The sequence below is a fragment of the Camarhynchus parvulus genome, chromosome 13, assembly GCF_901933205.1.
Source record: "Camarhynchus parvulus chromosome 13, STF_HiC, whole genome shotgun sequence".
Taxonomy (NCBI): domain Eukaryota; kingdom Metazoa; phylum Chordata; class Aves; order Passeriformes; family Thraupidae; genus Camarhynchus; species Camarhynchus parvulus.
The window spans coordinates 11,301,837-11,318,321 of record NC_044583.1 but is presented as its reverse complement, the minus strand read 5'-3'; the positions used below and the strand labels follow the sequence as shown (position 1 = coordinate 11,318,321).

At 47.8% G+C, this 16,485-nt stretch overlaps 2 protein-coding genes across 10 annotated transcripts; one reads left to right on the top strand and one right to left on the bottom strand.

Moving 5' to 3' along the window:
- The first annotated feature begins 321 nt into the window (after positions 1-321).
- HNRNPH1 (heterogeneous nuclear ribonucleoprotein H1) lies at positions 322-15,772 on the top strand. Of its 9 annotated transcripts, none has more exons than XM_030957732.1 (15): positions 322-427; positions 990-1,101; positions 6,934-6,993; positions 7,749-7,886; positions 8,755-8,910; positions 9,111-9,254; positions 10,749-10,887; positions 11,889-12,067; positions 12,304-12,375; positions 12,454-12,587; positions 12,755-12,890; positions 13,060-13,143; positions 13,254-13,304; positions 14,327-14,419; positions 14,989-15,769. In XM_030957732.1, exons 2-15 carry the CDS (start codon positions 1,053-1,055, stop codon positions 15,111-15,113), a joined length of 1,560 nt encoding a protein of 519 aa, XP_030813592.1. In that variant the 5' UTR covers positions 322-427; positions 990-1,052; the 3' UTR covers positions 15,114-15,769. The 9 variants fall into 9 exon arrangements, with proteins under 9 accessions (XP_030813592.1, XP_030813597.1, XP_030813593.1 ...); XM_030957733.1 differs by having other exon boundaries at positions 421-437; XM_030957737.1 differs by lacking the exon at positions 6,934-6,993 and having other exon boundaries at positions 14,989-15,765.
- LOC115908869 (deoxycytidine kinase-like) lies at positions 1,678-6,324 on the bottom strand. Its single transcript, XM_030957741.1, has 7 exons — positions 6,058-6,324; positions 5,345-5,460; positions 4,753-4,946; positions 4,391-4,538; positions 4,048-4,163; positions 2,625-2,724; positions 1,678-1,970 (listed from the first exon to the last, which is right to left on the bottom strand). The coding sequence occupies exons 1-7, from the start codon at positions 6,155-6,157 to the stop codon at positions 1,932-1,934; spliced, it is 813 nt and encodes a 270-aa protein (XP_030813601.1). The 5' UTR covers positions 6,158-6,324; the 3' UTR covers positions 1,678-1,931.
- Positions 15,773-16,485: the final 713 nt, after the last annotated feature.

The following is a 16,485-nucleotide window of genomic DNA, read 5'->3' as shown; positions in this document are numbered from 1 at the left end:
TCTTATCTGTTCAACCCCACAGCAACGCTCCCTTGCAACTATTTTAACCTGAACCTGCTTCACTCGCGATTTGTTGTGGAGACGGTGTGTCTGGTCGAGAGAGCGCGGTCTGAGGGCGCAGAGGACATGAGAGAATTCCCAGCGCCCACTCGGGGACTGCAGGGGCAGCTCCGGCCCAGGAACCTCCTGCGCCAAACCCGAATAGCCCCAGCAGTGCCGGAGCGGGGCCCGGGCTGCGCCACACGGCGGCCCTCGAATGTGCGGGGGAGCCCTCAAGGCAGCCCCGGCCAGCCCCGCGCAGGCCCCGCCGTGCCCGGCCCCCGCCGCGGCGGGAGGCGGAGCCGAGCCCTGCTGACACCGGCGGCGGGCGGTGCTGCAGTGCGCGGAGCCGCCGATCGCTGCCGGAGCCCCGCGGCTGCAGCTCGCCGTGAGCGGGGGTGCCGGGGGAACGGGGACGAGTGGGGGCGCCGGGGCGGGCGTGGGGGGGAGGGACAAGGCCGCCGCCATGTTCTAAAACCGGGGAGAGGAACGGGCGGGGGCGGGACTCGAACCGGAGCCGAGGCCGGCGGCAGAGACTCGAACGTGGGTCCCTGGGGACTCAAACTCGGGTCCCCCGGCGGGCGCGGGGGGGCACAGGGCCTCGCGGGACCCCCGGGGCGGTCGCGCGCTCCCCCCTCCATTATCCTCCCCCCCCCACCGCGCGCGCGGGGGGCCGGACGTGACTGGCTGCGTTCAATTTGTCACGCGGCCATTGGCTGGCGGGGGCGGGCGGCGCGTGACGTCAGCGCGCGGCGCTGCGCGGCCGGCGGCCATTTATAGGCGCGGAACGGGCGCTGCGCAGACGGAGCGAGCGGGCGGTAGCGGGAATACCGGCGGCTGTATCGTTGCCCATCCTCGCGGGAGTACCGAGAAACCCCCTGCGGAGCCCCGATCCACCTTTTCCAAACGCCCCTTCGGCCGCCGCTGAGCTTTTGTTTCTGTTCGCGCAGCGACTGAGCGCCCCCGCCCAGCTTTGTTCTTCTTGCGGCCCCTGCGGGGAAGGCGCGGCCAAGATGGACCCTTGTCACACTGAGGAGACCGAGGGCGAGATCCCCGGCTTGGGTAAGGCCCAGCGACGGCGGGCGGGGAGGGGGTGGCGGGAGGGAACCGGGGGATGGGAGAAAGGGCGATCGGGCCCTCGTGGTGCCGCCAGCCCGGGCCCGGTGCCGCGGAGGCCTCACGATGGCGCCGGGTGGGGGGCGGCGGGGACGGGCCCGGCCGCGTGCGCCGCTCAACCCCCCCCCCCCCCGGCCGCGTGCGTCGTGTCGGGCGGGGCCGCGGGGGCTCTCCGGGGTCGCTGTCCCGCCTCCACCGCCGCTGCCGCGCCCGCGGGTCCCTCCCCGTGCTGGATGGGGGAGTGGGCGTGAGATCGCCAACGAGATAAGCGTAAATTACAGTTTGTTACAGGTCTAACGTCCAGCCTTAAGTAGCGTAAATCCGGTGGAAACGGCCACTCAGTAAAGCAGAAGTTGAAACTAAAGGTTTCTGGACGCCATAACAGTCTCGTCTTAAAATGGTGAACCCGTGCCAGTTATTGCAAAACAGCCCTGCTCAGCGCCTGCTATCTGTTTACTGGGTGTCGGCCTCTCGCTGAGTTCCCCCGTGGGGACAGCCCAGCCACTCGAGAGGCAATATGATTTAAAAATCTTTATTTAACAGCAGAGAATATACAGGAAAAAAATCACTATCAAAACACCCCATATTTGTTCTTTTTAGCTATACAAAAAGGTCTAGCAAAACTCACACTGCTCAGACAAGGATGAAAATAAACGCCAAATCATGTTATTACATTTCAGGCTTGCTTTAAAATCAGCTATACAGGTAATGCATTTGTTTTAAGTAAAATTTTAAACACAGATTGTTGAGTGAACTTCATGGACTTGTTATTTGAATTAATTTTCGTCTTCTAAAGAAGTCAGGAATGACTTGACCTATCAAAAAAAAAGCATATGTATTATTTGATATGGTAAAAGTACCAGGCTTTTCCCTTTATTTGGGAAGAAATTGTCTGTTACTATGGTTTTCCAGTGATGTTTTGCCCCTGTATTTAATTCATGAACTGAAATGCGTGTGGCCTTTCAGAGGGGCAAGGTAGATGGCATGTCTGAGTGTCTGCTCAAAACTAAGCTAAGCTATTAATTGCTGGTTTCTATGAGGATGTAATGACAAATACCTCCACAATTCATCATTGGGCTCCCCAGTTTATTTAGAGCTGTTAAATTGAGGGAATTAGTCTTGCCTTAAAGGAGTCGTTCTTCAGTAATCTCAAATTGATGACCCAGAACAAGATGAAGAAAATGGTTTATAGGGTTTCCTAGGAAAGCACTTCCTCATGCTTTTAAGTATTAGGTGGAGGGTTTTTTTTTTCCCCTGTGGACTAGCCAAACAACTCCACCAGAATTTCTTTTGGCATTTACTTCCCAAGTCTTCCCTTTTGTAGGAATTGGTAAACACCATTTTGGCTCTTTATTCCCTCCTTGTGTCCTCAAATGGTTGTTTACTCTCCCTCCCCACTCTGGAAGTGTCACTGCGTGCACGATAACTGCAGAAGAGCAGATATAAACCCCTCTATACTTCATACTTACTTTATCAACCAGGTACTCTTGTTTAATCTTATCGTTCTTAAAATCTTCATTAACATCCAAAACTAGAATAGGAATCTCCTTAATGTTCTCAAAATCAACTCTGTTAAATGGAAGAACATAGTTTGAGTAAAATCTACATGAAATACTGTGCATTCAAGACCCCTGCTTTTGATTACCACATGCACCTGAAATGCTAAAGATGGTGCTCATAACTTAAATATAAAGCCCATGCTAAGTTTGTCCTTAGTTGCTCTTAATATATTTCACAAATCTGGACTTTAAGTAATGTACAAAGGGTTTTTTTTTACCTTAATTTTCCTTTATCTCATTCTTGTAATGGGATTGATGATGAGGAACTGATTTTGTAATTGTAAGATGGAGTAATTTTTTCAAAATCTCCCTTGCCCTGTGTCTCCCCCACTTAATCCACTTACCAAGATGCAATTTTAAAGCTTCCTTTCATAAGGATGACCTCTTTAACAGGTTGTAAGACTGGTATTTATAATGTCTTGGACATAAGCAAGACCATTTTGGCTTCAGTTTAGGAACAGATGGGAGCAGTAGTGAGTGTGGAAGGCATTTCTAAAATGTAGTGCGTGTGCTGAACAACATTCTAACTTGTTCTTGCACACTTCAGTTCCTATTCCAGACACAGGAAGTGCTTCCTTACTAAGTTTGGAATGAGTACACAATGTAAACATTCCCAAAATTGCACACTATGCACTGCCTTCTCTCTCCTAAGCATTTGGGTCATCCTATGTGAAACTTCAGCAAGTAGATCAAACTGATAATGTACTTTTCCTGGAATTGTAGCGCTTCCCCTTTAGTAGAATATTTTGGACTCCTCTGGGGAAAAATCTAAAGTCTGTTTTCATGTTCAGAGATTCTTTAGATGGGAAAGCCAGCAAGAGTCAATAAGAAGCTTAAGAGAAGGTGTACAGAGATCACTCAGCTGCTAATTAGGTTTCTTGTGTGTAACAGGTCTGCCAAAAGCCTTTCTGATTATTGTTTAAATTTAAGGTAGGATTAATATTTGAACTTTGTTGAAATGCAGTTCTGCTACTTTGAAGGTATTTGGGGCCTTGTTTGCCCCTTACATTGAAATAGAAACTGCATGGTGAGAAATGTATGTGACTGGCTCCTGACCACCATTTTAAGTGTCTTATTCCCGAATCCTTCCAATTAGCAAAATCCATATCCTTGCCAGAGTTACAAGAAAGCTTTCTAGTTGAAGCTAATGCTTTACAAAGGTTTCAAATTAGATGGAGTTCCATGTCTTGAAACCTGAAGTAGGCATAAATTTGAGTGTATCCAACTGCCTGAGTGAAACTAGACTTGCAGTAAACTCGATAAAACTAAAGCTTTAAGGTAGGAAAAAGCTTTGCCTGCAAGTTGAAACTTGCTACAGAAAATGGGTTCCTACCTCATAGTCCTTTCATGAAGCCAGGTTTCATGTTTATAGTGGAGGTTTTCCAAATACTCAAGCTCAATTCCTTGCTCCTCTTTTCTTCCCCTCATCTGTAGCCTTTCCATGCATTTCTGGGAAAAAAAATATAAACCTGGTCATTAATCATGTGTGGTAGGTTAAATTAGCTAAACGGATCAAGTGGCCCTTAATTTGGAAAGACTAATGCTAGACCTTAGTGTTAATTTTAAATGGTTGGCTGAACATCAACGAGTTAAATCTAGAATAACTTTTTTGTACCCTCTTAAGCCTCTGGAAGATGAAACTGGAACTGAGAAACCTCCATTTTCAGTGAGCATACCTGAGGTGTGGTTCTGAGATAGATCATGCCATCCAGTTCTACATCTGATTGAAACTGATTCAAAAGCCATGTGTGCCAGTCCTGATAAATAGACCACTCTGTTTCATTAATACTTCCAGACTCGAACAGGTTAGAAGCAAACACGTATCTGCAATGAAAGACATCAGTCTCATGCCAGGAATGACAAAAAAGTGAACTACCAAAACACTTATCATCAGAACAGCATGGTGGTATTGAAAAAAATGCCTTAATCAAGCCTGCTCCCTTGCAGGTACTAGTTTAAATATCAAGTGTTTCCTCAGCTCTATGTCTTTAAAAGACCTGGAAATTGTTAATGTGAGTTCTTGCCGTGCTGTAATTACCTGTCACTGTACACAGATCTTTCAAAAAATTGCACTGGATGTTCTGCTTCGTACAGCTTGGCTGAGAGAGGTTTTAATTGTGCTTTTACTCGGCTCAAGCAGGCATAAGTCTGAAATGTGTAAGCCCATCTTGAGGGTTTGTCATACAGCATTTGAAGTAAGTTTCCTCCGCTCTTCTGAGATGTTGAAAGTTCCTAAAAGGCAAGAGAAAAATGTTAATATGAACATACTGCTTTTCTCGATCCAGAATTCTGATCTGTTTAAGAATTAATGACCTTCTTTTTATTACTAAGAAAATGCTTAGGCATAGGACCTAAGAGACTCTTTTTCCGCAAGTGATAGTGGTTTTCATGACAGCTTCTTTGAGCAGTTTGAGTTCCAGATTTTAGTGTGATTCCTGTGGAGTAGGGGATGTGATTTGGAATATACGTTCAGTAGTATCTTGCCTTTACAATTTGAGTGCCTGACCAACTGTGGTATGATAGTGGGGATGACTCTGGCTGCTGCAGACTAAGTATAGCTGGATTTTGGCATAACTCCCTGGCTGTGGAACTCCCTGCAGTTTCTTCCAGCCCAAATCCAGTGCACCTACCTTATACTCATCCTCGGCTGTCTGGATGTTGCACCACTTAGCGATGGGCTCGGGGATGATCTCCCACTCATCGCTGTGTTTCTCCAGCAGCCTGACAAACGTTGACTTCCCCGCAGCTGCGGAAGATTAGAGCAGTTCACAAAGGGCTGGGGGTTGATAGTTCTGATGCTGCTGACGGACAGGGGGCAGTTTCAGTTGTTAGCGTCTGTTGGGGCGCGGGGCCGGCCGGGTCCGCCGTGGGGCAAACTGCGCTAATCTTTCTCGCCAGAGGGGCCGCGCCCGGCCGGGTGGGTGATAAGGGCGGCCGAGGAGCAGCCATTTTAGAGCTGCCGTGGCGGGCGGAGCTTAGGGGGGAGAGCGAGGGAGCGTTCGCGCAGGCGCTGGGACTTGGCGCGGGCGGGAGCGAACGAGCGCTGCCGCCCCGGACGGGCCGGCCCGGGGGGGGGCACCGGGGGTTTGTGCTCCCGAGCCCGCCCTGTGCCTCGGTGTCACTGACGGGCACCCTGCTCGGGGAGCTCCCCATCCGCCCCTGCCTCGCTCCGGATTCATGTCCCGGTGCGATTCTCCCCGCAGAGCCCGCCGCTGCTGCCCCTCTCTCTGTCTCCCCCGGCATCCCAGCCCCTTGGGGTGCTCCCGGCCTGATACCCCCCCCACCTTCCCCCGGCCTCCCTACCACCCTAAACCGCCTCCCGCACCCTCTCCGCCGAGCTCACCGATGTTCCCCTCGATGGAAATCTTCCTGAGGCGCTTCTGGAAGCTGGCTTCGAGGGAGCCGGCGGGGCTCTGGCAGTGCCGTTTGGCGGGAGTAGACATGGCGGTGCCGAGCGGGAACTCAAGGGGTTCCCGGCTGCTCCAGCGCACTTTAAGCGTCCCGCCAGGCGGGTGGGCGGGATGGCTGCTTCCCGCCAGTCCTCCCCGGGAAGAGGCGGAGGCGCTGCCCCCTCCCCCGCCGCTCCTGCCCAGCTCCCGCCGCCGCGGTGTTACAAAATGGGCGGTTGGGCGAGTGAAATGGAGAAGAGAGCTTTGAGCAGGAAGTGACTGTAGCACGGTTCCACTTACTAATCTAATTTGCATTTCTGTAAACGAGTCGGGCATGTTGTTTGATTTACTTACGTAGACTTGAGCATGCACTTAAAAAATCTAAAAGATCCAGCTATGGGGGTGGGGTGGTTGTTAGTAGTCCGGAGCATGTAATGAGAGATGAGGCAGTGTAGGCTCACAGTCTGTTTTGGTACTGACTGGAGAAGAAACACTCGTGGATGGATGGCGTTCATCCAGAGACTACTCAGAGCAGCTTCTGGGCTCCAAATACCAATGTCGGGGCTCCAGGAGCCTACTTAACTCTAGACATGGGTCCTCTATCAACTGTGCAGACAAGTTGAAACATGAGCTGGTTATCCAAGGGGAAGGGGGATGGAGGATTCTTAGATGAGTTATTCCAGTTTCCTCCTTCCTCCTCGGTAATACAGGGTGAAATCTAGCTAGGTCTGGTGTGTTTGGAGGAAATGGGAGGGAATTAACTTTTCCGTTCTTTTATGATAATTGTGACCCGTTGTCTCTTCTTTCCCCATCTCCTCCAAACACACCAGGCTTCAGTGACCGAAGCGAGCAGATTGTTTCACGTGGGGTAGCGTCAGCCTTTGAAGCTGGTAAGTGCTAGTTCGCGCACCCGGCGTGCGCAGCCAGAGCGCTCCGCTGTCCGCGCCACGCGGGAGCCGCGGCGGGCCGGGGCGGGGGCGGCAGCACGCGGGGCGCGCGCAGTGTGGCGAGCGGCGCGCGGGGCCGGGGCTTTGTTCGGCGCGGCGGGCGGGCGGCGCGTGCGCACAGGCGGCACGCGGGTCCCGGGGGTGGGGCCGGGCCCCACCGGGGCACATGCGCCCCGCACCCACCCTGGCTGCGCCGCGGCCGGTCCCGTACTCGGCGGAGGCTCGCGGTGCTTGGGTGCCCTCTCGTCACACGGCCCTCCCTGCCAACCGGCCGCGGGCGCTGCGCCATCGCCGGGGGCCGCGGGCCCGCCAGGGCGGCGTCTGGGACCGCGCTCTTTGTGCGGAGGAAGGCCCGGCCCAGCGGAAGCGGCAGCACCCGCCGCCATTTCCTAGCGCGCTCTCGCTACAGGCTCGCCCGCTCGCTGCCGCCTGACCGGGACTAGGCGCTCTCCGGACAGTGGATCAGGCTCGGAGCCCTAGAACCAGCGCGGAGCCCCACCATGTGTGCGTGCGGGGAAGGGGCAGGGCGCGGGCCGGGGGCGGGAGCGGCGCCGTGTGTGTGAGGCGGCAGCGGCCGAGGCAGAGGAGGATCAGGGAGGGCCGGGACACAGGCCAGGGGCGCCGCCGGGCGCTCTGCGGGGGTGCGGGTGGCGGCCGTGCTGAGCAGCATCTCAAAGGACCCATTCTGGTCTTTCCAGCAACCACAGAAGCAGAGACAGAGCAGAGCCTCACCCCCAATGTGATGCTTAACACAGAGAGCAGCGAGGGATACGTCGTGAAAGTCCGGGGGCTGCCTTGGTCTTGCTCCACCGAGGAGGTGCAGAGATTCTTCTCCGGTAAGTGGGGCTGTGGGGGAATAAGTGGTGTGGGAGAGGGATCGGGCTCTGTTGTCAATTCTGGGTCACTCCCAGGGACACTGTGGCAGTGGGAGTGCTGTAGTGAGCAGTTACAGGAGGTATTCAGTAGCCGGTGCAGTTTGTAGTGCAACAAGTGGTTCAGCCAGAACCTGGAGTGCAAAGCCATGTTCATGCTAGCTGGAACTCAATACAAAGGGGTTTAGTCTGAGTTGCTGGGATAGCCACAACTGCCTTTGCTGCTTGAGTAACTAGGAGAGAGAAGGTTCAGTTTTAAAGAAAGTTCAACCTGAAGCAAGAATTTTAAAGCTAAATCAGTTTAGTTCTTGTATTGTCCCAATAGACTCATGTCTATTGGGACAATATGAGTGTTCAGTGTGTGTGTGTATCCTTCCCCAGATTAATAGCATTCTGCAGTGATAAATAGTGGTGATAAATACATGCTTTCTGCAGTGACTGGACCTTTTAAAACTGCTTCAGGAATTTGATGTATTTGACTTTGTTCTGATTTAGTTTATTACACTTAGACTGTTACTATTCCTTATTTCATGCTAATAAGAGAGTTAAGATCAAAAGCAGATAGTGTGTTCAACTTGAGGCAGAAAAGCTTTGGCAATTGCTAATTTGCAATTATCTTTTATCTGGAGGTTTGACTAGAATGGGAACTTTAGTTAGTGTCTTAGTTAATTGGTCATTTTAAAGTTGCATTGCAACAGAAATGCTGCTGGTTCTGTTGTTATGATATAATTGATACTCAATGTGTTTTTGGTTTTAGGCTCTCTGAAACTTTCAAAGTAACACTGTTCCTGTAATAATTAATGTAATTCTGGCCTTTCTGTTTAATTTTCAGATTGCAAAATTCTGAATGGGGCTTTGGGTATCCGTTTCATCTACACCAGGGAGGGCAGACCAAGTGGAGAAGCATTTGCTGAACTTGAGTCAGAGGAGGATGTGAAATTGGCCCTGAAAAAAGACAGAGAAACAATGGGACACAGATACGTTGAAGGTTTGACTCAGTTGGTCTAGTAACTGACTACACTGTGTTTGTGCTTGATGGGTTTTTGGTTAATTGCATTTTTTGTCTCTTTAAAATGCATGTGAAAGGACAAATGGACTTGCATATCATAAGTTGACTAGTTTCAAGGCAAATGACTTTAATAACTCTTCCTTACTCCAGAATGCATTAATTCTAAGTGCCTTTTACAGTTTTCAAGTCAAACAACGTTGAAATGGATTGGGTTCTGAAGCATACTGGTCCCAACAGCCCTGATACAGCTAATGATGGTTTTGTACGTCTTAGAGGACTCCCATTTGGCTGTAGTAAAGAAGAAATTGTACAGTTTTTTTCAGGTATGTGGGATAAAAGTAGTAGCTATAGCGCTATTGGTTTATGCTAAAAGTACCCCAACAAACCAAACAGGCATGGATTGCCCAGTAGTACATCCAACAGTATTATCATGGGTCTTAAAAGTAAATAAAGCAATTCTTCACTAGTTTTCTGGGCATGAAGAATCCTTTGGATCACTTCCTAAAATATTTGATAAATTGAATAATTTAGGGAATGCCAAAAAGGTGCTTGAATTTATACTTGGTGGGACATGCTGTTCCAAGAAATGATTATAGAAAAGTGTCTTGATTTCCAAATAAAGCTGAACAGTTCATGTGGGAGGCTACTTCCACCCCTGGCCTTGGATGATTGGCCCTGGTCAGTGAAGGATGTAGATCACACTCACCGCTGGGCTCTGTGTGAGGAGCAGGTTCTCAGTAAGGGCCCACGATCTCTTCCCAACATAGAGTTAGTATTGAATGAAATGCAGAGAAAACCCGCTGAGCTCTACCCAAATACAGATCTACTGATTTGCCCCTTTCTCTTCCTATGGGATAAAAAACTCACCAGGCCCTTGATGTTGCCTAGCTCGAAGTTTTTATGGATGAAGAGATAATGCCTTGTTTTGACTAATTTTTACTTTTTTTGCAGCTGTTTTATGTTTACAAACTGGAATTAGACTATTAAAATGTCTAAGAATGGAATCTGTTGATTGTTTAGAATTTCATTTGTTATTTTCAAAATACTAGATTTCTAAATGTTTTGCTATTACAAGATATGATGAAGCTTGTTGTTTTGCTTTAAAATACAGTAGAAACATTTCCAGTTTTACAATTTCAGAACTTGTTTTTTTTGTTTTTGTTTTCTGAATTGGTGATATGAAAAAGAGAATTTCTAAGCATGTGCATTTTAAACTGTTCTTTTCTTACGTGGTGAAGTAATTCAAGCTTTATAAGTTGTTTATGTGCTTAATATACAAAATGTGTCTCTTCTGTCCAGGAACTAATACTTAAAAATTACTTCATGATTTTTTTCTTAATTAAGCGCTCCTAAAGATAAAAAAAATGCTGAAACTTGATATTTGCATAAGACTAAATATTTTACATAACTTCTAGTAAAATTACTTGTTCTGTATAAAGCTGTTTAACTTACTGTGTTTGAAATTAAGTTCTCTTAAAAAGTTCATCTTAAATACTTTCGCAGAATTACCGAGGTTTGTAATGATGTGTGAAGTTCTTAACTCACCCTGCATTAGATGCCTTCTCCGAGGGGCTGTCCCTGACCCTCAGAGCATTTCTGAGCTCTGCAGGGTGGGTTAAGAACCTGAACTGAATGGTATGTGATCGTGGATCTCTTTGTTGAAGTGCCTTTTTTATTCTGGTGTTCTAGAATCAACATACCATTCTCTTAAAAGTGTTTAAATTCTGGTGTTTTTAAAGCTATAAGAAAAAACTCATGACTGGGCTTGTGATGTTAATATTGCCCCCCTACTGGGGTTATTTGTCCTTGGGTTGAAGGGTTGGAAATCGTGCCAAATGGGATAACATTGCCGGTGGACTTCCAGGGGAGGAGTACGGGGGAGGCCTTCGTGCAGTTTGCTTCACAGGAAATAGCTGAAAAGGCTCTAAAGAAACACAAGGAAAGAATAGGGCACAGGTGGGGATGGATGGTTGGTTGGCTCTGTCACTTTTCTTATGGTAAACAATTAAATCCATATTCTCTCTTCTGAAAGTGTTAACACCCAAATCAAAATAGTAATTGTGGTCTCTAACTTGGTGATGAGTAAAGGTATTGATTGCTACAGTGTGTGTGGCACAGACTGTTTAGATCTACCCAAAAATACAAGATAAAATTGGGCTAAACTAAAATGTGCTTTGGAAAATTGAGTAATAACAGGCATTCAAAACTATAGCTTGGAAATGACAAAGTTGAGAGACTATGGCTTTAACTTCTCAAATAGCACCAATTCTGCCTTTAGCTCTAAAGACATGCACAGTATTCTTACTACCATAAGAAAATGTGATACTTTCTAAACTTGTTTTATAAGTTGAAATGTAACAAATTTACTTACTTGTATTAATCTTCAATGTAATAAGCATAGCTTTCAAGAAATTGTCACAAAGGGTTTTTATTCAATTTTACTTGTGACTATTTATCATTGAAGCATGCACCTTTTGCCTACGCTGAATCACTGAAGCATAGGCTGGGTTCAGTAGTACATGCAGAACTTTCTGTGGCATCCTGATGGGTTAAACTCTCGGTGGAGATCGGGTTTTTAACCCTCTGTTTCTGTTGCCTTGAGCAGCAGTGTTGAGTTGAGTGGACACTGGTCCCTCCTACATTGTTTGTCTAACATTTTAAATTGGTGGGAGGTGGGTGAGGAAACAATATTGCTCCCCCACCCTTAAGGCTGGGATACTGCAAAGTATGAGGAGCGCATAAACCCTTCAGTAATTTTAATTTCTTGAAAATACACTGATTTAAATGTAATGTAGTGCTAATAATAGAAAGTCATTGCCTACATAACGTAAAGAAACCTGGCTTAATATTAACTGCCAGTGTCAAGGCTATGACTAAATGGCTTGTTGTAATGTGAAGTTGTGAGGTGTTTGTGGAAGGAATCAAAGACTGACTTCTCCCTGTGCAAACGCTCGTAGGTACATTGAGATCTTCAAGAGTAGCCGAGCAGAGGTGCGCACTCACTACGACCCTCCCCGCAAGCTGCTGGCCATGCAGAGACCTGGTCCGTATGACAGGCCCGGCCTGACGCGCGGATACAACAGTCTGGGTAGAGGAAGTAGCTTGGAGAGAATGAGGCGTGGAGCCTACGGAGGAGGTAAGTGCCTGGGGGCCCAGGGAGAGCTGCTCCTTTGAAAAGCAGCAACTCTTGGACCTGGTAGTATCTCCCTAGCTGTGTATGTGTCCTTGGCCTTAATTCTTGTAGAAGAAATGAAATGTTGTAGTAGTTGTTGTTTGCAGTGTGTACTGTGTATTTGGATCTTTCTGTAGTCGAAATGAAAGTTTATTTGAAACTTTGTGTAGTTGAAATGAACATGTCCAATCTGTTTCTAGGTTATGGAGGTTATGATGACTACAATGGGTATAATGATGGCTATGGGTTTGGTTCTGATAGATTTGGAAGAGGTAAGGATCTCTAATAGGAACAGTAACTGAACTTACGACATGTCCCAAAAGAAACTAAAATACATCTGAAAGACCTAGAATGGACTCTTTTCTCCGCAGGGATGTCGGACCACAGGTACGGCGACGGATCGTCCACCTTCCAGAGCACGACCGGCCACTGCGTCCACATGCGAGGTCTACCCTACAGAGCCACGGAGAATGACATCTACAACGTGAGTGCCACACGCTGCTCCCCAGTGCATGGCTTTGGGTCCCGGGGTCCTTGTGGGGACATACCAGCTGCCCTGCAGCTGCAGTGTTCCTCTGGAGAAAATGGCTTGTTGTAAACCCAAACTGTTGCATTGGTGCGTTTTAATCTGTGTGACTGTTCCATGTGTAGTTCTTCTCACCTCTGAACCCTGTAAGAGTACACATTGAAATCGGACCAGATGGCAGAGTAACCGGAGAGGCGGATGTTGAATTTGCTACTCACGAGGACGCAGTGGCTGCTATGTCCAAAGACAAAGCAAATATGCGTAAGTCCGACTGCTCAGAACAGGTGGCTTTAGGGAGCTGCCAGCACTGAGGTGTAGTGCATCTGCTGCAACTGGAATGCCAAAGATTTCACTGCAGCTTCACTTGCAGTGAGAGAAGCTGCATGGGTTTGGTGTGAAATGCTCTCACGGGAAAACTTTCTTCTTGCAGAACACAGATATGTAGAGCTGTTCCTGAATTCTACAGCAGGAGGAACTGGTGGTGCCTATGGCAGCCAGATGATGGGAGCAATGGGTATGTAACTGTCTCACTGCACTTGGAAGCTGGCTCGTTTTGTACAGCTCCTGCTTTATTGTGTGCCTGGCATCAAAACTGAAGTTCAACATTCTGTCTTAATCACACAGTCAAGGAGTCGGAAGGGGTAGTTCAAGATTGGAACACTAGCACATTGCCAGGTATATAATCCTTTTGGAAATACATTTGAGCTTTAATAGGTCAAATAAACTTGTGGTGCTGAGTGTGGTGTGCCTGGTGGGATGAATGGCTTCTTTGGGAGTGTGGTAGTGTAAAATTGGGGAGATGCCTGTCCTTTTTATTCTCCTTCCCCTTCCCTGTTGGGGGATACCAGAACATGGTTTGGTGATGGAGGATGTATCTGTGGCATGGGACCTGCCATTCAAGCTGAGTCTTGGTGGTGAGAGAGAGATATTTGGAATTGGGAGAAATTGTTTGAATTGCTCTGCCAAACACCAAAATTGTTTAAAAATCTAAAATGTGTATTTACAGCACAAGTCTTAAATGCCTGTTGCTGTTATGCCTCTAAGACAGATACCCTCCTGACACCCAGCTGGGCTGGTTACGGAGATGAAGGTGGGGTTGGTTTCTGGGGGCCTCCTTTCTCTTGTGGGTGGGGGGGGTGTGGATGCACTGCTGCTTTTATAGTATTTGTTTACAAAATGTTTATAGTTCTAATGCTGATACTTAAACTACAGAAGGGAGTGTTAGGCCAGTGATGAGGTGAAGAGTAGTTGTTTGTTTAAACAAAGGTATCTGTGTCTGAGCCACAGCACTGCTGTGATGTGATGCACAATCAGTCTGGGGCAGGAATAAGTCTGTCAGGACCGTGTACACATGAGTGACTCCAGTTAATGAGCTTCTGTGCTTCTGGAAGGGCAGCACTCAGTGTGAGGTCCCTCAAAACAAGCTTAATTTTTTTGGGGTGTGTTACAGTGCAGATTGATCCTGTTTAGTATAGTCCACAGAAATTGTAAAAGTAACTTCTAAAGTTCTTGTTGCTGCTTGATTGCAGGGATGTCTTTAGAAACCCCATCACTTTCCTTGAGCATGTTAAACTTCCCTTGGTGTGAGCAAGGTAGTGCCAGAGTGCAGGGGCTGTTGGTTGGGTGAGGGCTGGGTTTGTTGATGATGAGCAGATCTTGACCGGCAAGTTCTTAATGTTTTTACCCTTAACTTAAAGGGAGCCAATCCAGTTATGGTGCTCCAGGCAACCAGCAGCTGAGTGGGGGCTATGGAGGAGGATATGGAGGTCAAAGCAGCATGAGTGGCTATGGTAAGAGCATTTCTTTGCTGGTTTCCATTGGGCCAGGTGCAGCTGGCTTAACATGCCCTTCACTGGTGTTAAAGGGTTGTGTTTATAACCTGGGCAGCACAGGCTCTGAAAGTTAAAGGTGTGGCTACTGTGAATTTTGGTGAATGGGGGGGGGATCAATTCAAAGCTGCAATGGGGAGCTGAGGGGGGAAAATGTGGAAAACTATTCTGAAAGGGGCAGGAAATGCCAGTCTCAGACTTGCATTGCTCTGATCACTTAACCCAAAAGCTGGAGGCCAGCTTTGTTTAAACACAGTACAAATGGGGGAGGGGGTCATGGGAGGCTGGGTCCTCCCTATTCCCACAGAGCAGTGGTAAAGCTCTGGCTTGGGAAGGGGATGATGCAGAGCTCGTGCTGTCGTTGAACATCCGGTAACTGGCTTTGGGTACGGAGCTGTAAACTGACACTTTGCAGCGTTGGGCACGGTAGACGGTATTTACGAGGTGGCCCAGCAAGGACAGGCGTTGGGGCAAGGATGCTTCGAGTCGGCCTGAGGCAGCTGTGAACCTGCTGTCGGTTTCCCCCTCAGACCCCGGGAGCCAGGGCGCCATGAACAGCAGCTACTACAGCAGTGGGAACCGCGCATCCATGGGAGTGAACGGCATGGGCGGCATGTCCAACATGTCCAACATGAGTGGTGGCTGGGGAATGTAACCAATCGCTGACTTTTGGTCACATCTTTTTTAAAAAACAAAAAACCAAAAAACTAAGTTTAACAGTTTTGCAATACGAGCTTGTGATTTATGCTTTACTGTAAGTGAATTCAGGATTGTTTTAAAACCTTTCAGGTTCAGTATTTTTGAACATACAGAAATGAACATTCATCTACGATGTAATAACCAAGTAAAGACTATAACTGTTAAACAATTTGGAGCGTTTCTCAAGTTAGTTTTGTTGTAGGAGTGTATTTAAGCAGTAAGCATATTTAGGTTAAAGCTGTTTGAATTATGTTAAATGTTGCTCTTATACCATATTACATCCAACACTGTTTTGAATACATGTTGAAAGAGACATGCTTTTTTGTAAAGAACCAATATAGGAGCTGTGTCTGAAAATCAAAGTGAACATTTGGCATGTTAGTTCTAGTTTATTTCTTTTAATATCCTGTAAGGCATGTTAAAGCTTTTTTTTTTTTAAGTTAATGGGGGAAACATGTTGAGACGCAATACGGCTACTTTAGGATTTTGGTCTTGGTGTTCGTATAAAATTCTGAGGCCTTGATTTAATCTTTCATTGTATTGTGATTTCCTTTTTAGGTGTATTGCGCTAAGTGAAACTTGTTAAATAAATCTTCCTTTTAAAAACTGGAACTCACTCCTTCTTGACCTCCAGCTTCTTGTAACCACACTTGCACCCATGTCCTCTGACTGTTGTGCCCTTGCCCTGCAGCTGCCACACAGTGACTCAATGACCCATAGAGTGTAACAGTGACAACTGGGGGGGAGCAGAGCGAACCCCCCCCTGCTGCTGGGGGTGCCCAGTGGGTGTTGGTTCAAAGCGCTGCATGGCTGTGCCCTGACCAGGGGGCCTGGGCCCTAAAACTGTTGGGGGGATGAGAGTTGATTCTGTACTTTCCTGTAGGCATCCGTGGACTGGGCAGCTTACTGCAACCATGTTTCAATAAATGTAATTTGTCAAACATCCCGCTTAAAGATGTGATTTTGTAAGCAACATTGTTACAGCTTTTTGAGCACTGCAACTTCCCCTGAAATAATACAGAATCTGCTTCCATGCAGTCAATGGCCATAGTATTTTGGTTGCCCGTGGTAAGGAACTGTTTGTCCTGAAGGGGTAAGAACCTGAGGTCCTTTCTACAGTGATGAAAGTGTCCTCCTGTTCTATAGCAGAGGAGCAGTAAGGGTGGAATTCTGAGCGCTGGGTATTTTGGCCATGGCTGTGCGCCATGAAAACAACCTGCTTCCTGAGGGGATTGCTGACTGAGCCCAGCTCAGGGGACACGTGGCCCTGCTGTGCCTCTGTCAGAGCTGGGGCAGAGTGGGGATCACCCCTGGGTTTGCACGGTTCC